The following is a 21,265-nucleotide window of genomic DNA, read 5'->3' as shown; positions in this document are numbered from 1 at the left end:
AACTTAAGACGACATCATACGCATATTTAAGACAAATAACATACACTTCAAGCGGGCACTTGTTCATTTTCCCAAGCCACGTAGAGGCTCAGTATAAGGATGAAAGAGTCACATGCAGCTCCGGAGCCGAGGGTTGCGGACCTCTGGACTAGATATAGTCGGACTCACCTCTATGCACCGCTTGGGCTCTGGCACCAGTCCTCTTGAGCGGGGTTGGACTCTGTTCCACTCTGGAGTTGCCCAAGGTGAGAGGTGTCGAGCAGGTGTGGGTACACTTATTGCCCACCGGCTTGGCACCTGTACATTGGGGTTTAACCCGTTGGATGAGAGGGTAGCCTCCGTCCGCCTTTGGGTGGGGGATGGGTCCTGACTGCTGCTTGTGCCTATGCACCAAACAGTACTTCAGAGTTCGCACTACTTTTGGAGTCCTTAGAGGGAGTGCTGAAGACCGCTCGCTCTGGGGACTCCATCATTCTGCTGGGGATATCAATGGCCGCGTGGACAATGACAGTGAGACCTGGACGGGCATGATTGGGAAGAATGGCCCCCCCCGACATCACCCAAGCAGTGTTCTGTTATCGGACTTCTGTGCTCATCACTTATTATTCATAATGAACACCATCTTGAGGCACAAGGGTCTCCAGATGTGAACTTAGCACCAGGACACCCTAGGTCGCAGTTCGAGGATCAACTATTTGGTCGTGTCATCGGACTTACGTCTGCATGTCCTGGACACGTGGGTGAAGAGAGGGGCAGAGCTGTTAACCGATTACCACCCGGTGGTGAGTTGGCTCTGTTGGTGGGGGAGGATGTCGGTCTGATGTGGCAGGCCCAAACGTATTGTGAGAGTCTGCTGGGAAGGGCTCGCAGACTCCCCTGTCAGGAGGAATTTCAACTCCCACCTCTGAACGAACTTTTCTCATGTTCTGGGGGAGGCAGGGGACATTGAGTCTGAGTGGATGATGTTCCGCACCTCCATTGTTGAGCCGGATGACCAGAGCAGTGGCTGTAAGGTGGTCGGTGCCTCTCGTGGCTGCAACCCCAAAACATGTTGGTGGACACCAACAGTGAGGGATTCCGTCAAGCTGAAGAAGGAGTCCTATGGGGAATTTATGGCCTGTGGGACTCCCAAGGCAGCTGATAGGTACTGGCTGGTCAAGCGGTATGCAGCTTCATTGGTCACTGAGGCAGAAACCCAGGCGTGGGAGGAGTTCGGTGAGGTCATGTAAAACGACTGCAAGATGGCTCTAAGGAAATTGTGGTCCAGTGTCTCAGGAGGGGGAAGCAGTGCACCGTCAACACTGTGCCCCTAAGTTTGATTGTGAGTGTGATTGTTCTCTATCTCCATGTGCCCCCCGATTGGCTGGCGACTAGTTCAGGGTGTACTCCCCCTCCTGCCCAATGGCAGCTGGGATTGGCTCCAGCACTCCCGTGACCCTCGTGAGGATAAGCGGCTCAGAAAATGGATGGATGGATTTTATTGTCTTTCCTTGATGATGACAATCTTCACTGTTCCATGGTATTTAGTGCCTTGTGCACTTTTTGTGACTGATGCTTTTGAACATTGAGATCCGACAGCTGTGGATCGTCTTTGTGGGCATCAACTTGAGCAAGTTCAGCTTCAAACAATCGTGTCATCAATCTTAGTTATGCTCATGAGCATTGCATACACAGGAAGTTATCTATCCCACTTTCATGGTTTGTCACATGATGTTCCACGTATAGTGGATTGGATTTGTATGAAATGACGCATGTCCAACTGTTTCTTTTTTCCAACTTTTTCAGGTGTTCCCACACCAACAGAGGAGGTCCTGCACCACACACTGAACATGTTGGTCCGTGAACGCAAGATTTACCCAACACCTGACGGATATTTTATTGTAACGCCTCAAACTTACTTCATCACACCAAGCCTAGTCCGAACAAGCTCCAAGTGGTACCATTTAGATGATCGATCTGCTGACCGGCACCAACAGCAGCAACATCAGAATCAGCAGCAGAATCAACAGAATCAGTGCACCTCCCCCCTCTCTGGCACAATCACCCCATCCACTTCTGGCGGCGCACGAGATCGAAGTCACCCAACATCAAACCAGAACCACGGTGGGGGTGGCGGACTTGTGGATTCCTTTTATAACAACACCTACCGTGGAGACGATCCCTCCAGTCACCATACTACTCTGCAACTCAGATCCCCCAAAGATCACCGGGAGGTATATTCGTCTCCACAGTCACCTCCTCAGCCACCAGGAGGCAGTACAGAAAAGAGCCGAAGCACCCTCGGGTTCCCCTTCAAGACTGACACACTCACAAAGCATCATGGAGGAGGAGGGGGTGGAGCAGGAACTGGTGAGCTGGAGAAGCAGGCAGGAAGTGGTACAGTAAGTCGTAAGTTTGGTTTGAAGCTGTTTCGTCTCAGCTTTAAGAAAGACAAGACGAAGCAGCTGGCTGCCTTCTCTGCACAGTTCCCCCCTGAGGAGTGGCCTCTCCGTGATGAGGAGGCACCAACCCAGCTCCCGCGTCATGTCGAGATGGAGATTATTCGCAGAATTAACCCTGATCTCACAGTGGAGAACCTTGCCAGGCACACAGCAGTCATGAAGCGTCTTGAAGAGGAGCGTGCACAGAGAAGCAAAGCATCATCAGCCAATCCCAGTTCAAGAAGTAGAAGAAATGGGGGGAGACATAGAAAGCAATCTCAGACCAAACTAAGCCGCTCGCATAGTAAGACAAGGGTGTCCCGGGGTGAGCAGAGCGAGAATTCTCATTTGGAACTAATTGACAGGGACTATAGAGCTTACTCATCATCACTGGCTTGGTCACCGAGGGAACATGCTCTGGGCATGGAGCGGCAACGTACGCGTCTTCATCTGGCACATAGCAACCCTAACATTCTTGACTCCTCTCACCTTCCTGTCACTCCAGAATGGGATGTGTCTGGAGAGCTCGCTAAACGAAGGACAGAAATGCCTTTCCCTGAGCCAAGTCACGGCCCATCAGCGCACCACTCGAAAGTCCACCGCTCACACTCACACACGCAGGAGAGGAAGTCCAGGAATGAACGTAGCAATAAAGCAAAGGAACGCTCCAGATCCATGGAAAATTCTAAAGGACCATTCGGAGCTGGCTTAATTGGACCACCCAGTTACTATGATGATCAAAGCCGTTACTATACTGACGACGCAACCTTACGAGCCAACAACAGCTCTTGCCCCTACCCTCATGCCACTACTCCCTCAGCTAAGCTGCCTGGGGAATCATTAGGGGTAGATGGTGGCAGAAGTTTAGAGAAATGTAAGAGTCGAGACAGTCTCCCAGCATACTCTCCTAAATCACACCACAACTCTGTCCCTCCTAATGGCTACTTCCAGTGCACTGGTACTTCTGATGCTATACTCACCGCCCCAAGCCCACTGGGAACTCTTGGTAAAAATAGCCAAGATGTGTTGAAATTGGGCTGCAATGACAGGCAAACACCACATCCTCCAGAAAATGAGGACTTTTCAAAAGTGGGACCTAAAGGTGGCAGCCTGCCTCCAATACCTCTCTCAATGCCAGAGCTCCCAGGTTCAAATGCACGACCTCCCCACAGTGCCTCCTGTGGTAAAGAAAAACGTAAGGAGATCTTTAGTAAAGACACACTTTTCAAACCACCTCCTAGCCTTCCTTTGCCAGGGTACAGCTCTTTGAGGAAAACTCCTGTCCTTGCCTCCTCCACTCTTTCTTCATCCTGTGATGCACTTGATTCCCAGGAGGCCTTTGATGCTGCCAAACCTCTAGTTGCAACTCCCTCTGTTCCCATACAAGCAGGGGAACCCACAACTAGTGTTGCAGAGGCCTCCTTTGACTACTACAATGTTTCAGATGACGATGAACTTGAGGAGGGAGGCACGAAAAGTAGAGGAGAGGATGGCAAAATGGGAGGGGGTGTTGTGGGAATGGGAGGAGGTGGAGCAGGCACCATGCAGTGGCTCTTGGAGCGAGAAAAGGAGAGGGATCTCCAGAGAAGGTTTGAAAGAACCCTCACCTTTCCTTCTCCTAAAGAAAACCTTCCAGAACCCAGTCAGAATCAGCAGTCAGCGCACTCTGCCAGACTCGACAGTATGGACTCTAGCTCAGTTACTGTTGACAGCGGATTCAACTCGCCAAGGTAAATGCATGTTTGGCAGTACAGTGATCCCTCGCCCATTCACGGTTCACCATTCGCAGCCATGCATATTCATGGATTTTGCTATCCAAATTATATGTTTTTTTAAATGAGATCTTAAATTCTCTTCTAGGTAGATGAAGCGGAACATTAGACATGACGCCTTACAATGTGGTGTACCTTATGAGCACATTGAGGTTAATGAATTGGGTCGGTAAAAGGAAGTCTAGGCATCCCTGTTAAAGCTGCTGCCCCCGCGACTTGACCCGGAAAAGCGGTAGATGGATGGATGGATAATATAATGATAATTATGGTGGCTTGGGAGTGCAAACTATATGACAAATTGTGAAAAATGTTTAAATTTAAAAAAAAAAAAAAAAGCCAAAACACTTTTACATTTCAAAAAACACATAACCAAAAGCAGTAACACTTTTGCAAAACACTAAACAAATTGGGCAGCAGGGTGGCACAGCTGTAAAGCATTGGCCTCACAGTTCTGAGGACCGGGGTTCAAAACCCGCCTGCGGCTGTGTGGAGTTTGCATGTTCTCCCTGTGCCTGTGTGGGTTTTCTCCAGGCACTCCAGTTTCCTCCCAGATACCTAAAACGTGCATTAATTGGAGAATCTAAATTGCCCCAAGGTGTGATTGTGAGTGTGACTGTTGTCTGTCTCCATATACCCTCCAAATGGCTGGTAACCAGTTCAGGGTGTACCTTCCCTCCTGCTTGATGTTAGCTGGGAATGGCTCCAGCAATCCTTGTGAGGATAAGCGGCTCAGGAGATGGATGGATGGATGGCTGGATGGATAAACAAAATACAAAAGTCAAAATGAGAACAAGGGAACTTCTCATTTCACATGCATACTTGGAAATTCCGTCATTTCTTGGCCAGACCCTCCCGCTTCAACGTGATTGGTTCCTGTATCAAAGGAAGGGTGGGCTATGTAGATTTAACGAGATGCATGTTCTAAATAGAATTTTAAAAAACACACTAAGAAGTTTATTATGGTTAGGTTTAGGACTAGGCATGGGGTAAAGGCAGTTTAGGGTGCGTTCAGGTTAGGATTACGGAAATTAAGCCACACTGAGCACAGCCGATGAACCCAAAAGCACTCTGGCGCAAGGTGCATGGTTTAGCAACTGTCTCCTTGAGCAGCCGGTTGTTTCATCACTGGTTTTGACACGATTCAAATTTATAATCTCTCTTTCGTTCACATCCCAGTTTAATTTCAATCAAAATGTACAGACGCCTTCCCCTAGGATGAAAATACATTTCCAGGTTTGTGAGCCGCGCGGCCGTGTTGCCCGTTACCACATACATATTCTGTAATCCATCAAATAATAACGCATGTACACTTAGTAAGTCACATACAGTACTTCGTTTACGGTCGGTCAGCAAAAGGGATAAAGAAGCCATAGTGCTGTGTGACCAGGAGCAGAGCGGGAGTTTCCAGGAAAATGAGCTGGATTCATCATAATTTTTGACTTTTTGTAATTTTGTAATTTGTGTCATCTTTTATAAAAGTGTTTCTCCTTTTTTTGTGTTTTCTGAAATGTAAAAGTCTGTTGGTTTTTGTTCATTTGCTTTCTAAAATGTACATTACTTTTGTTAATATGTTTTTTTTAAATGTATCACAATTTGTTATATTGTTTTTTACTATCATACCACCGTAGATAATGAAACATATATGTAACGTGTAATTTTCAGAACATTTCTTCTGTACCTCTACCATAACAAACCTTGCGTGGTGGGAAAATAACCCTTTTGATAAAGATACTGATCTATGCCAGGGTGAAAGTGCCCTGAAGTACACATTTTGTAAATGCGACCAGAGATTTGTGATTATCTTGTCAAAACAAGGGTTGATATCTGTTACTTGTCTTTTGAGTATGTCCAGGCTATTTTGACTTTGCAAATGAATTTGCACACTTGATATTGTTTCTTTTTGCAGAACGAGGGAGAGCCTTGCATCGAACACCTCGTCCATCGTGGAGAGTAATCGTCGGCAGAATTTGGCTCTGAGTCCCGGCCACCTCGGTATTACAAACAGCAACGGTCCCCCTTTCTCATTCCGCGCCATCCCTGAACCAGCTGGCAGCCAACCGGAAAAACTCCAAAAGCCCAACGCCTGCCTTGCATCAATCACCAGCGTCTAGAGGCGTGATGGAGGACAAGAGGAAGTCCTACCCCAAGGACTGTTAAACATGCAGACTGTCACATTGACTACATCAGTGGAGTTGCCACCACTTTGGAATTATAGCTGTTAATAGACACATAAACACAATCTTACAAACAAAGTAATTTAGACCACCATGAGACTGCTCTCTTCTCTCAAAAACGCACACACACAGACACACACCATGCCACTGGGCAAGCTAACCATGTCATTTCATAGCCTTGTGTTTACACACCACTGTCATATTCTCTTACTTACATGGATTTTACTTTGCCTGTGCGTTTGCTTTCGTGTGAGTTGGTGAGTGTAACGTGTGGGATATGCTTGTATACCAGTAATCTGGAATCTCAGGTCATATCGTTCTTATTCCCACTCCAGCTGCTCAATATCAGTGCATCTCCATCCGATGGTGTCTTTACACACTGAAGGGTCTGAGGCTCTGCTAACTATTGTTACTGACACTCCATGCAGTCAGTCCAGATCTGCGCACTTTGTCTCGTCTGTTTGCTTGAATATGGGGAACATTTTACAAAAGTGTCAGCTAGACAGAGATGGAATTACATCTAACCTGGGCACAATTGGTTCCTTATTAGTTGAGATGCACATGTTTCTGTGGTTTCAGCTGGATCGAACAGGAGCCTATATTTCAAAGACAGAACTGATCCTGCGCGAGTCACACACATATAAGTCTAAAGTCTATCGCCTGTTTAAACCATACAAGTCTTACACAGTCAGATAGATTCCTGAATGAGCAATGTCAGGACACTTATCAAACATTCAAAACTATACATTTAATGTCAGTGACTTTAACATCAGGTTAGGAGTTGCGTAGCCAATCCACAAAACACACAGCAACTCTTTCTCCGTTTCTGTTGTGTTCACTTCATTGGAACAGCCTGAATAAAGACACCAGCTTCAGTTTTAGTCGGTTGCAACAGTTTCCTTGACTTTTGGATACAAATTTAAGACTGCTACTATTTATCAGGTCCACTGGATGCTGATGCCTCATCTCTGCATCAAGTCATGTGCTTAAAGCTTAGCAGGTCACAGGAATGCACCTACTTACCAGTAGATGTCGCCACAGCACACATGAGAAAACATGCACCACTCAGTCTTTCAGGTTACAGTACAGAACTCAGCATTTTATTGTGATGTTATTAAAACCAACCAAAACAAAGGTTGCGTTGATTCTGATTTGTATTTCTGTCATGGTTTATAAAACATATTGCATTCACAGCATGTATAAATGAGTTGGTTGGGAAGAAACTTGAAATTGCTGCAGAAGCATTCAGTGGACATAAGTAATTTTGTTTCTTAATTTGGTTAATATAACCTGCGAAAAATTGCACTGAGTTGATTGCTTGGCACGAGAATATGAACACAATCAGGGCGCAGAATTTTGATGCAAAATGAGCGCCTGTACTGGTATTTAGATAGCCACCTGGGTAATGGGATCGTATGGTTTTGAAAATGAACATGAATATCCATATACTGTGAGTGTTGGTCACCGATAGCAGGGTTGTAATTTCTTTTTTTTTTCAGTATTTTTTACTATAGTACAAAACTGGAAAAATTTGAGTTCATCACATTCACTCATGGTGCTAAAAATGCATTATGGTCTGTGATGGTCGTAATGGTAATAAGGAGTGATGATATATTGGAATAGTATTAAATGGCTGCTTACATGTGGTAATACATAACCTTACAAACTAATGGAAATGTTCATATATGATATCCCCTCTAAGAAGTACCTACAGTGCCCTCCATAATTATTGGCACCCCTGGTTAAGATGTGTTTTTTACCTTCTAATATTTTTTTTCCTAAATAATATGGGACTTTAATGGGAAAAAAGAGAAAAATCCATCCTTCGATACAAGTGCATTTATTCAGGGAGGAAAAAATCCCACATAAAGAAAATTATTTGACATCAAATGTGTCACAATTATTAGCACCCCTGGTGTTAATACTTTGTACAACCCCCTTTTGCCAACAAAACAGCACCTAATCATCTCCAATAATGTTTCACAAGATGGGAAAAGACAGAAGGAGGGATCTTCAGCCATTCCTCTTTGCAGAATCTCTCTAAATCATCCAGAGACCTGGGTTCTCTCCTCTTCAGCTCACCCCATAGGTTTTCAATGGGGTTGAGGTCTGGAGACTGAGATGGCCATGGGAGGATCTTGATTTTGTGTCTGGTGAACCATTTCTGTGTAGATTTGGCCATATGTTTATTGTCATTGTCTTGCTGAAAGACCCAGTGACGACCCATCTTCAGCTTTCGGGCAGAGGGTAACAGATTTTGATTCAAAATGTCCTGGTATTTCAAAGCATTCATGATGCCATGCACCCTAACAAGGTTCCCAGGGCCTTTGGAAGAGAAACATCCCCACAGCATCACTGACCCACCCCCATAATTCACAGTGGGTATGAGGTGCTTTTCAGCATGCGCATCTTTCGTGGCACGCCAGACCCACTTAGAGTGTTTGTTGCCAAAAAGCTAAATTTTGGTCTCATCTGACCAAAGCAGACGGTCCCAGTTGAAGCCACGATACCGCTTGGCGAACTCCAGATATTTGCGTTTATGATTTGAGTGAGGAAAGGTTTTCTCCATGCTTGCCTCCCAAACAGCTTGTTGGCGTGTAGACAGCGCCTGATGGTTGATTTGGAGACTTTGTGACCCAGGATGCTACCGTTTGTTGTAATTCTATAACTGAGCTTTGGAGATCTTTTGATTTGTCTTACCATCCTCCTCACTGCGCGTGGTGGCAAAATAAACATGGGTCCTTGTCCAGGCTTGTTTAGCACTGTTCCAGTTGATTTGAACTTCTTAATTATTCCTCTCACAGAGGATATGGGCAGCTGCAGTTGAGTGGCAATCTTCTTGTAGCCTCTGCCTGACCTGTGAAGGTCTACGCACATCTTTCTCACTTGTATGGTGTGTTCCTTTGTCTTTCCCATATTTAAGAAAGAAATGGCCTCTGTGTCATGTCATATTTATACCCTAGGGAAACAGGAAGGGATGAATTACTAATTAAATGTTCCTACATACTCTGGCAAACTTTATAAACTACCATAGAAATGACAAATGCTTCAATTATATTTATTTCCTGGGAATTGTTAAGAGTGCCAATAATTGTGCAACAGGTGATTTAATGAAAAATAATTATTTTTTAGTCAGGGATTTTTTTCATTTTCTTACAATTCATTTGAGTTGAAGGTTAAATTTTCCTAAAATTTTCAGTGTGACAATATTCTTCTGCAATAAACACTAAGTTTATTTTAAGGCTTTTAACACATCTTAACCGGGGGTGCCAATAATTATGGAGGGCACTGTATATTGGTTTTACACGAGACTGAGCAGGATTGACTTATTTGTGTCAAAATGTGCTTGACACATTTTTAAGCCTGAGCTGAAATATGTTGGTCTGGTCAAACATGGGAAATGGTGTGGTACATTTGAGCCAGTCATGGTCCGTATCAGAGATCCATTTTTCTGCAGGCTCTGGAAGTTTGCCAGCCAACCTTATGTTATCATCCTACAAGCTCCTCTTCAACTACCTCCACAATAGCAAAAACACAGCCCGTCCTTTCCATGATCACACTGTCATCAGCCTTTGGCCTGTGAATGTCTGCACATACATACAGTACACACAAAACATCCAAGTGCTGGACTCCCTGTCCTTTTGTTTACCTTTGTTCACCCACTGTCATAGCGTAGCTGCTATAAGCGAGTGAGCCAAATGCAAAGATGCATGGAAAATCTCAGATTGGGGATATGCACATTGTAAAGTTCCACTTAAAGATATCTAGAACCCCAAACAATATATATATCTTAAATAACCTTATGGAGTACTACAGCTTTATTATCTTTTCTGTACCGGCGTACTGACGTTTCTACAAATATGCTTTGGTTTCAATTATGCTCTTACTGAAAGTGGTTTGTATTTCTCCCAGCTTTACAATAAGAAATAAAGCATCCACCAAACAGTACAGTTCAGTTTGGTCCAATCCCCCAAATTCTCAACCTGTGAAGCCAGACACCCTCTGTTACAGTAGTTTTATTTATTTTCTAGAGTTAATGCATGTTCTGGTATTGAATGATTCCCTGCTAGTTACTGTAAGTATTGGATGCCTTCACCATCCTGCCGACAAACAAGTTCAAGCTTGATCAGGGTTATTGATCACTGCACACCACAGTAAACTGAAATGTACTGCTTCGTAAAAATGTAGTCTGACTCAATACATTCCCTGTTTGATATACCTGTAGGTTCTACTTATTTGATGGAGCACCGCAAACCTGTGTATTGAATATTGCAAGAATATAAATGTATGAGGTGCAGTCAAAAAGTCCAATTTAATTGAACATAATGAAAATGTTAACCACTTGTAGTTTAAGTACTTGGTTGAAAGGTGTTTTTTTAAGTTTTGTTTTAGCCCATCCATATCCTGTGAGCTAATTTGAAATGATGATGTTGCGTGAGCAAGAACAAGAACATGTTTTGAGTGACCTCCATGACAAGGAAAGAAGTAGCAGGCCATCTTTAGCGGTTAATCCTGGGTCTAGTGCGAGGCTCTTGTTCTTGGGCTTTGGTCCTGGACACACACTTTTTGACTGTGTCGTACCCTATTGCAGCTTCCCCTTTAACACCTTTTAAAAATATTTAGTGGTGGTTCCTCCTCCAAAGCAAAGAATTCAATCACAGGTCTTTGCTTCTGATGCGAATCCAACAATGATTTCATTTCCAAAATAGATGACAGAAAGAAGACATTCTGAAACAAAACTTCAACCTTCAAACAAGTATTTCAACTACGAACTGTGAACATTTCTGAAAATGAATGCTTGTGGGTTTAGTTCAATTGGGCTCAATATTTTTTATTTTCTCTGAAGCCTTCTGAAGCAGTCCTTTCTACAAACCTAAACACTAGGCTTTTAGTCCTTCCCACATAATTACAATTTTTTACACTTTGGGCTTTCATGCCAAGTCTACCTCTGCAGAGGGAACGCGTATCACCGGTACATACTATTGGTTGGTTTCCCATTCTTTAAATTAGACACAGTAAGGGTATAGTTTCTGGGAGGCCTCATCGCTCAGTGGTTAGAGCATTGGTTTTGGTGAACCAGGGGTCATGATTTCGTATCTCACTGGGGCCTCCACTCCCCAAGAGGGGTTGCGATAGGAAGGGTATCCGGCGTTCAAACTGTGCCAAACAAGTATGAGCGTTCATCTGAGATGTTACGCTGTGGCGACGCCTAATGGGACAAGCCGAAGAAACTTGTTAAGGGTCTACTTTCTATTACCGTTACAATAAGTATGTGCGCCCGTTCCTTAAAAGTACAGTCAGACTCCATTATATCACAAATATTGTATTAAGCACTGAGTCCTGGATTCCAATGATTAGTTTATTCCATATCCCTGTGCCACAGTTCAGGGTTTTAACCTCTAGTTCCACCTGTAAAATAGGGCTGTCGACTCTTGTATGGTGGAGGCCAAGTGGTTCTGTGCCTCAGTGTCTGACTTTGCACTGTCCCTGGCCCGTTCTCCCCGCCACTGTCTGGTCCACAGGCCCTCAATCTATCTACCTTATTGCCCTCCAGCTAGCCATAGTCATATATAACCTTACATCCCTTTTCTACACTGACAGTCCACAAAATGTCTTCCCTTCACATCAGCAGTGGGTTCAAAACATTGAGGTCCAACAATAACATTGCTTCAAATAGCAACATACCTGTAAATGATGTTCATCTGTCATGCCTAGGTCACTCAGCTAATTTAAACAATAAAAAGAGGGATTTTTTTTTCAAATGTCTATAATATCTTAAAGTCCCTTTGATGTTAGTACTGGTGTTACCATTGTTGTAGTGTATGTGATACCCGATGGGGTTTGTGTTACTTTTTGAGATAATAAAATAATGATGTTTGATTACACTAGAGTGGTGTGTGAATCTTGTCCAACCATCTTACCTTCAGTTTTCAAAACTAACTTTCTCAAATTTTCAACCTCTCTCATGGTGACGAATGTGCGTATAGTGTTGTAACCAGTAGCAACAACAGCAAGAGACAGAGGCTAACATATGTACTGTATTTTCCAGACTATATGTTGCTGTGGAGTACAAGTCACAACACCCATAAAATCCATAAAAACAAAGATAAAAACATATATAAGTCGCACTGGAGTATAAGTCGAATTTTGGGGGGAAATTTATTTGATAAAATCCAACACCAAGAAGAGACATGTCATTTAAATTTTAAATGATGAACAATTTAAATAAAAATAGAATAGTGGCAACAACAGGCTGAACGGTATGCTTACGTTACATGATGCAACTGAGAATGTGCCTGGTATGTTAACATAACATATTAAGAGTGATTCTGATAACTATAGCGTAAATAACATACTAAGAAGTTTGCTAAACCATCCGTGTCACTCCAAATAACCAGTAACTAAAATCTAGTGAAATCTTCACGCCGCTTCCTCTTCTACGTAGCTGATGTCAGAGTCATTGTCGGTTGCAGTTACAACTAGCCTATTCCACCCATTCTGAATCCCGACAGGATGGTTTTGGTTGTCACGGAAGCCCATACTTTGTCGAGCCATCCAATGACTTCCCGGAAAGTTGTATGGCGGATTCACTCGGAAGCTGAGCTCTTGCAATGATGCAGAGACAGTTTGTCCTAGTGAGGTTGCCGTTGTCCACAGGCTTCGGGTCAACCCCCAATCGTGTTGAAACAACTCCGTAATTATGGAAACGCTTTGACAAAGGTCGCTCAAAGGAAAAAATATGAGGAGTACTGAAGTTTTCAAAGAGAGGGAGAGTTCTGCTGTGTGTCTACATTCACAGATGGGCAGTATGCCAAAGCATTCATCATCGATGTTTCCAATAAACATTTTGCCACCTTTGCATAAAAACAAGATAATCAAACGAATAAAAGACATGCCTTTGTCAGCAAGAACTGTTCACCATCGTACTATCATATGGAAAATCAGATTGAATTACATTCACGATTAACAGATGGAAGTCTGCCTGCATGAAGCTTCATCTAACGATGTGTAACAAGTCGCATTAATAGTAAGAAGTACTTTTGTCATCATTGGTTAGCAACATCATAACAATGTCATTTAAAATAATCTGCAGAATCTGGTTTTCTTTTCAATGCCATTTTTTGTTCAGTCCGTCTCAGTTGTTATAAGTTATAGATACACGGGCCTAGCGCGCGCTCTTATGGTTGTCAGTGTGGAAAAAAAACGATAAGTGACTCAAAAAAATGGATGGATGGATGTAATAATGTGTTAATAATTTCACATATAAGTCGCTCTGGAGAATAAGTCGCACCCCTGACCAAACTAAGAAAAAAATTGCAATTTGTAGTGTGAAAAATTCGGTATGTCTTTCAGCGTATACAGAGAATGGAGTGACAGAAATGATTCTTTTCATCACTATGACGTATTGAGTATTCACAATAAATGTTTATGTTAATGTTATCAATTGCAGGAAACTTGAGATAAGTGTCTTGTTTGATAATCCTCGAGAAGAATTTCAAATATTTGAGCTACCCGTGGAAATCGAAAAATTGAGCCCAAATGCACACTTTCAGTATATGACATTAATATTCAAAGGATGTGTTACACTAATTGTTGCCTGCGTGCTGCCAGGGAGATGCGAGGGGGGTCGTTATTGCCTTGAGTCGTGAATAAAAATTTGCATTCTGAAATACCCCAGTCATGCTCCTGGCTTCCAGCCCGAGCTGGGCGTGGCCAGCCAATCAGTAGACACACAACGGCGCTTTCCAGAACTGGGTGATGAATTTCGGGCCTCTGTCCGAAACGATGTCCCGTGGGAACCCGCGGTAGCGAACGACCTCGTCTAGCAACAACTGGGCAGTCTGCTTAGCCGATGGGATCTTCGGGGCCGGCACGAAGTAGACCATTTTCGAGAACCGGTCCACTATCGACAGAACCACTGTGTTCCCTTGGGAGGGTGGTAAACCGGTTGACAGAATCCAGTGTGATATGCAACCACGGGCAGGAGAGAATGGACAGAGGCCGCAGCTATCCAATAGACCGCAGGCGAGACGTCTTATTGGCTGCGCACACCGGGCAGGCGTTGACGAACTCTCTCACATCCTTACTTAGGTTGGGCCACCAGAACCGTTGTTTGATTACAGAGTGTGTCTTCGCCATGCCTCGGTGGCACCCCGTCTTAATGGTGTGAGCCCAGTTGATGACTTCTCCCCGCAGTGACGGCACGGCGAAGAGGTGATCTGACGGACAACCAGCGGGGCCCGGCGTCTCCCTCTGGGCCTCCTTCACCCGAGTCTCGACCGCCCAGGTGGAGCTGGACACGAAGCACGCCTCTGGTAGGATCGAGGCGGCTGCAGATTCTCTCGTGCATCCGCGACAGAGCGTCCGGCTTGCCATTCTTGGAGCCTGGGCGGAAAGACAAGGTGAAATGGAAACGGGTGAAGAATAGGGCCCACCTAACCTGACGGGCGTTCAGCCACTTCGCAGTCCTCAGATATTCGAGGTTCTATGATCGGTGAGGACCACGAACGGGACTTGCAAAGCCTCCAGTCAGTGCCGCCATCCTCCATTGCCGTCTTGACCGCCAGTAGCTCGCGTTCTCCTACGTCGTAGTTCCTTGGCAGGAAGGTGCACGGGTGGATCCTTACGTCCTTGGGGCTCCTTTGCGATAAGATGGCTCCGATCCCTGAGTCCGATGCGTCTACCTCGACCACGAACTGGTGATCCGGGTCCGGCACTATGAGGATAGGTGCAGCAGTAAAACTCACCTTGAGCTTGTCGGAAGCCTCCTGACAGGTCCTGGTCCACTCGAAGGTGTTGTGTGGGGATGTAAGAGCGTGCAGAGGGACGGCAATGGAACCAAAGTGTCGTATAAACTTCCTGTAGAAGTTCGCGAAGCCGAAGAAACCTCTGCACGTCCTTCCTGCTGGCAGGAGTGGAGCACAGCATCACTGACCCACCCGGTATCCATTCGTATCTCCCCCTCCGCCAGGATGAAGCCCAGGAAAGACACGGAAGCTCAATGGAATTCACATTTTTCCATCTTAACAAACAGCTGATGCTGCAACAGACACTGGAGCACCTCTCTAACCTGTCGGATGTGGGAGGTCAGGTCTGACGAAAAGATTAGGTTGTCATCGAGGTACACAAATACATGTTTAAAGCTTCCATGATTCTTGTTCAAATCTGTACCAAGATTTCAAATTGCACTATGATAAAATGATAACATTGAGATATTGCAAGCGTTTTAATGTTACCAAACATCAACAACAGTCGAAAAAACCATTATCCTTCATTTCTGATTCCAAAAGTAATTCATAAATTTCACGTGTCAATTTGATGACGCGATAAACTATATTTATGGTTTTACAGTCATAACGGAACCTCTGAAGAAAACCGGAACTACAATGTGGCCAGCGACCAAAATGAGTTCCACACCCCTGGTGTAAATGTCTCAAAAAGTGATCGATGAAACAAAATGTGTCTGTTACTGTTATGTTCAGATTGACCCGCTTTTGAAAGGACAGACCCTCCATGAACAAAATTCTGAAAGTATCAACAAGAAAAGGTCGTTTGATTCAACTGTTCGTAAATTGCCTGTGGCGTCCTCCCCTCCTGTTCTTCCCTCGGCCCCTTTATCTTTTATTTTACAGCCCTGTTGTCCCCGTGACTTCCGGGCGATGGGTGGGTGGTGGTGGGGAGGGTCGAGTGCAAGCGGTTGGGCACTCTCAAGTGAGAAGCGAGTGATGCAGAGCTCTCATGGCTGTCTCTATTTGCGTTTTAGTGCCTGTGTTGATGCTGTTGGTGGCAGCGTGGGGGCCGTGTTTCGCGATCCACCCAGTACTCGTCTTTCTGATCGATGGGTTTCGCTATGACTACATGGACGACCTAAATTCACTGCCCGGCTTTCAGGAGCTTGTTTCCAGAGGGGTGAAAGTAGACTACATGACCCCGGATTTCCCCACATTATCGTACCCTAACTACTACTCACTCATGACAGGTAAGTCATCCGCACGTGACAATGACAGATGTAAAATGAAAGGCTGTTTAAAAAACTTTTGTTTCTGAACACAAGTAACATAAATGGAACAACACAAATGATCAAATTGAATAACAGCCAAAACATCGTTATAACTTAACAGCAAATAGTCGTAAAAAGAGAGGTTCTTTTTGCATGACCTCCTTGGTGACATCTCCTAAAGGATTTTTATAATCTCACTCTGGTTTATATTTGGACGTTCTGTTTTATGAATGGCAAAGGTGGATCTTGCACCTTGTGTCATCTAAAGGATCCATCCATCCAATTTCTGAGCCGTTTATCCTCTTGAGGGTCACAGGAGGGCTGGAGCCATACCCAGCTGTCAACGGAGAAGAGGCAGGGTACACACTGAACTGTTTTCCACCCAATAGACTTTTCAACTGATGTCACACACCTTACGATTTAGAACACGGGCGCCATCTTGGTTTGGTGAATTCGAGTAAACACACGTAACTAAGCAGGAATCATTTCAGAAAGGTGTATGAATGGGGGCGCACTGCTATGTTATCGGTTGCTCAAACAAGCGATGTAAAGCGTCATTTTTTCGACTGCCAGCTGTGATCAAGAACCAGTGCAAGAAAACGGGGCAGTTAATCAACCAAACGGCGAAAACTGTGGCTGTCTCGTATTAGCCGAGCAGATCTCGCAGCCAATCACAGTACTGGTGTGTGTGAATGCAATGCATGTCTCTATAATCTTTATTTTCTGTTTTATAATAATAAGTTTGCAAAAACGACTTAAAACACCACGAGTTGTTTCGTGAGCTGAGTTAAAAATGTAGCCGTGGAAGTGGAGAAAAAGGTGTGGGCTCCACTTGGGACTCGTCCCGGTCGAACCTCTCTCTCTTGGCCTCTCGGTTAAAAAAACGAAAATAATGATCTACATCTCTTTTGTTGGTATAATCAACATGATTTAACACAACGCTGACTATAATCAGGCGGTACATATTTAAATTGCATTGTGCGGTAAACTAACCACAGCAGCATTGGAGACACAGGTTGCTTACAATGGATACCTGCGCATCACAAACCTAGGATGAATTGGTTTTAGGCCTCTAGACCTTTGTAATCCTTTAGTTGGTCCATGGTATAAGCGCTTGTTGAGAAGAGGTGAAAGTTGACGATGTCTGGATAGGTTACGGACGCCCACATTTGTGTGCTCCATTTGTGTTGCTCCAAGGCATATGGGTCAATATTGTCGATCAAAGTACACTTCTTGTCGTAACGATTTCTTGAAATAACATCTATTGAGTCCCGATAACTTTCCAAAGTCTTTTTAGCCATCATGCGTCACGTTTAACAGTCGTATGATGTTAGGTTTGAACCCAACTGCTGGATGAATTATGCAATGAGTTATGCAAATGAGGGGTTAAGAGAGGTCTTCCATTTGGCTCTAGAGGAGAAACGGGTTTGACTGACCAGCTGCAACGCCAACAGCCGTTCTTAGTCAGTCTTACCAGTGTCCCCCTTTTTTTATTAATTTCTCAAAACACAGGGTCACCAGATAACAAAATAAATGGAGGAACAGATGGCAGTACCAACACAAAGACAAATACTAAGATAAACATTTATAACAATGGTGTTTGAGGAGTATCTGCTTTGAAGTCAGCAAGGGGCTGCATCACCCCCCCAGATGTGGCTGGGTCACACTTCAGGTCACACAGCCACTCGAAAAGAGAATTATTCAGGCAAGGATGATATAAACAAATCCATGATAAAATAATAAATCTAACATTTCCCTCCTGTTTTTTATGTATTTGCACAAATTATCTATCATCTCTATTGTCAGTCATCATTCTCTATCATCTAGTCCTAAAATCATTTTTTTCCCTTAAAACAAATACACATACACAGAGGAAAAAAAACATTTTTACTCATAATCTGGATCTAGAAACAAGCTCGACAAGTTTAATGGCAAATCGTCATGCTGTCACTGCATCAACATTCTTCATCAACAAAGGATACATTGCCACCACCTGTTCCTTTGTGGAAAACCGTGTTAAGTTTTACAAATGAGAAAACATAAACAAAGAATGCACCAACATCCACACAATGTCAATATTGCTGCGAAAACAGTGACTTATACCAAATTGAGGACACCAGGGCTTTGTATTTTCCAAAGGCACTCATCCAGAAGCCTCACACGGAAGTGTTAACACTAAAATGTTTTTGACATTTCACCATTAAGAGTTCGGAGACTCTCTTACGGCGTTGGTGTGTGACTTCTTCACAGTTGTAGTGTTTGGCGAGAAGTGTGCGACATTGTTCTCCCAACATAGCACAGAGTTCCCCTCTCTCAGCTAACATGTCAACAGCGACTCCGCCTTGGAATGCCATTAATGAAGTTGCAGATAACTGCTCATGCACAGCTTCAAACCCTCTTTGTGTCCAAATGCCCAATTATTTTTTTCTTTTTGTACATTCTAATGAATGCAGTTGATTCTGTCTACATTTTTGTCTGTTGTACAATAACAACCTGAGGATTCAAATCCTGCAACCAATTCATCAGCCAATTTATACTTACAGGGTTCGCACACGGCCCTAAAAGCCCCTAAAAACTCCTAAATTTCTGAGGGTCCATTTAGGGGCCCCTAAAAGTCCTTAAAATCACTGAAAACCGGTCAAGCCCTTAAAAAGGCCTTCAATTAAAAAAAAATCAAAGGGAGGACCTCTACCGCCAAAATTTTCCCGAAAAAAATTTCATTTTATTAAAAAAAAAAAAAAAGTACAGATCTGTCTGGCGTCCAATACAACCGGAAATTGCCAACGGAAGTCACTCTGTGTTCACAACTAGTCGGCATCTTGTCGTTGATATTCCATTGTTTGTTTTTGTGAATGGGCATTTCACTTCGTATTCATAGCGTAGTTCTTTGATCGATCCAATAAGAATACTTGTATCATGGGGAAGTGCATTTTTCAAGATCCTTGGGTTGAAAGTAAAGAGTTTGGGAGGTGGGTTCGTTGAGATCCAAAAGATCGGCACGTGTTCTACTGTCAACTGTGTAAACAGAGTGACCAGCTTGGAAAGATGGCCGTCAATGCACTGGAGTCGCACCGGAAAAACAGGAGACACGCTGATTTGGCGAAGACTGCCTCATCTTCTGTTAGTATGAATCTGTTTGTCAAAATATCAAGATAGTGAAGCATCAACTTCAAGCAATAGTAGGGATCAACCAAGCACCAGTACTGGCAGTGCATGCGCACCTACAGTTGTCCAGTCATCGACTTCAACCAGCCAGAAGTCAGGCTTTATGAACGTAGTTCAATACACGAAAATGGAATCGTTAAAGGCAGAAATCGTGTGGACTTTAAAAGTGATCTGCAGCCATTACTGTTACAAATCTTGTGAAAATAATTCTAAAGTGTTTGGAGTCATGTTTCCAGAGAGTTACATTGCTAACAACTACCACTGTAGGGAAAGGAAGACTTCGTACCTGGCTACATTTGGCATCGCTGCCCACTTTTCATCTCGACTGAGACAGAAATTGAAGGCTGAATTAGAGTATGTCCTCCTCTTTGAGTCTTTAAATCATGAGATGCAAGAGAAGCAGCTGGACATTCAGGTGCGATTGTGGATGGATGACTGGGTCTGCACTTGCCACCTCACCTCTGAACTCCTGGGACATTCAGCAGCAACTGATCTTCAGGAGCGTCTGGACCCTATCATGTGTGACTTCGGTCACCAAAAGCTGCTTCGGCTCTCGATGGATGGCCCCAATGTTAATTGCAAGCTGTACAAATCTATTCAAGAAGAAATAGAAAAGATGACCATCCGCCGCATGCTGCAGACTGGAAGATGTGGTCTACACATCCTCCATAATGCATTTCGAATCGGTTGCCAGGCAGCTGGATGGGGGGGTGGAAGATTTTCTGTCCAGCCTCTACAACTTGTTTCGCGATGCACCTGCCAGGCGCGAGGACTTTCAACAAGTCACTGGATCCGACACTCTCCCTCTCATGTTCTGCAAGCACAGATGGCTTGAAGACATTAATGTGGCAGAGAGAGCCATCACCCTGATGCCACACGTACGAGATTATTGCGAGGCAGCAATGACGAAGAAGGTGACCTGCCCAACCAACAGCTCCTTCACTGTTGTTCAGAAAGCAGCACAGGACCCCATCTTTGTTGCCAAGCTTCACTTCTTTCTCATGTGCGCCAGGCTGGTGGAACTATTCTTGAAATTGTACCAGACTGACAAGCCTATGCTTCCCTTCATCGCAAAGGACATGGGCACCCTCATCAAGACTCTGATGGAAAAGTTCATCAAGCCTGAAGTCCTTAAAGAAAAGGCAGCCTGCCTCAGCGGCCTTGTCAAGATTAATATGGGTGACAAATCCACCCAGTGTGACTACACTGGGTGGATTTATCAAAAGTAGGCATAGGCTTTGCTGCTGAGAGACTGCTTCCGAAATCTGGCATTGCAACTGACCGTGTAAAGCAGGAATTTAGGATGAGCTGCCAAACTTTCCTGGTAAACATGATAAAAAAGTTGCTGGAGAAGGCCCCCATCATATACAATTTTGTCCACCTACTAAGCTGGATAGACCCTCGGCAGATTGTTATGAAAGATGAGAAGGAGAACAACAACAAAAAACTCCAAAAAACCTTGAACATCATGGTGGATCACAGAAGGGTGGAGGAAAGCAGTTGCGACAGGATTCTGTTCTAGTATTCCAGACTGAGTGAAAAGATTCAAGAAGATGAGGAGATTAGGGTCGCTTTCCCTGATTTCAACATCTCTAAGGACAGGCTGGACACGCTCTTCCACTCCACTCTGCATCAGCAGGAAAGACAGCAGTTCCAGGCGCTATGGGGCGTCATAAAGCAGCTGCATCTGTGGAAAGAGGCTTCTCCACAAACAAGGAGGTCACTGAGGACAAC

The 21,265-nt window shown here is 44.2% G+C and overlaps 2 protein-coding genes across 4 annotated transcripts in view; both read left to right on the top strand.

Annotated features, from left to right (window-relative positions):
* Positions 1–12,239, top strand: part of LOC133508614 (storkhead-box protein 2-like) — a 96,816-nt gene extending 84,577 nt beyond the window's left edge. For all 3 annotated transcript variants that reach the window (XM_061834844.1, XM_061834845.1, XM_061834846.1), the window contains 2 exons: positions 1,786–4,150; positions 6,099–12,239. In XM_061834844.1, coding sequence (XP_061690828.1) covers positions 1,786–4,150; positions 6,099–6,303 — 2,570 coding nt within the window. In that variant the 3' untranslated portion in view covers positions 6,304–12,239. The remainder of the gene's footprint in view (positions 1–1,785; positions 4,151–6,098) is intronic.
* Positions 12,240–16,019: 3,780 nt separating this feature from the next.
* enpp6 (ectonucleotide pyrophosphatase/phosphodiesterase 6) overlaps positions 16,020–21,265 on the top strand; it is a 72,555-nt gene continuing 67,309 nt past the window's right edge. The window contains exon 1 of the mRNA XM_061835855.1: positions 16,020–16,345. Coding sequence (XP_061691839.1) covers positions 16,105–16,345 — 241 coding nt within the window. The 5' untranslated portion in view covers positions 16,020–16,104. The remainder of the gene's footprint in view (positions 16,346–21,265) is intronic.

The sequence above is a fragment of the Syngnathoides biaculeatus genome, chromosome 11, assembly GCF_019802595.1.
Source record: "Syngnathoides biaculeatus isolate LvHL_M chromosome 11, ASM1980259v1, whole genome shotgun sequence".
NCBI lineage: Eukaryota > Metazoa > Chordata > Actinopteri > Syngnathiformes > Syngnathidae > Syngnathoides > Syngnathoides biaculeatus.
The sequence above is the reverse complement of the archived record's forward strand: the minus strand, read 5'-3'. Positions and strand labels throughout refer to the sequence as shown.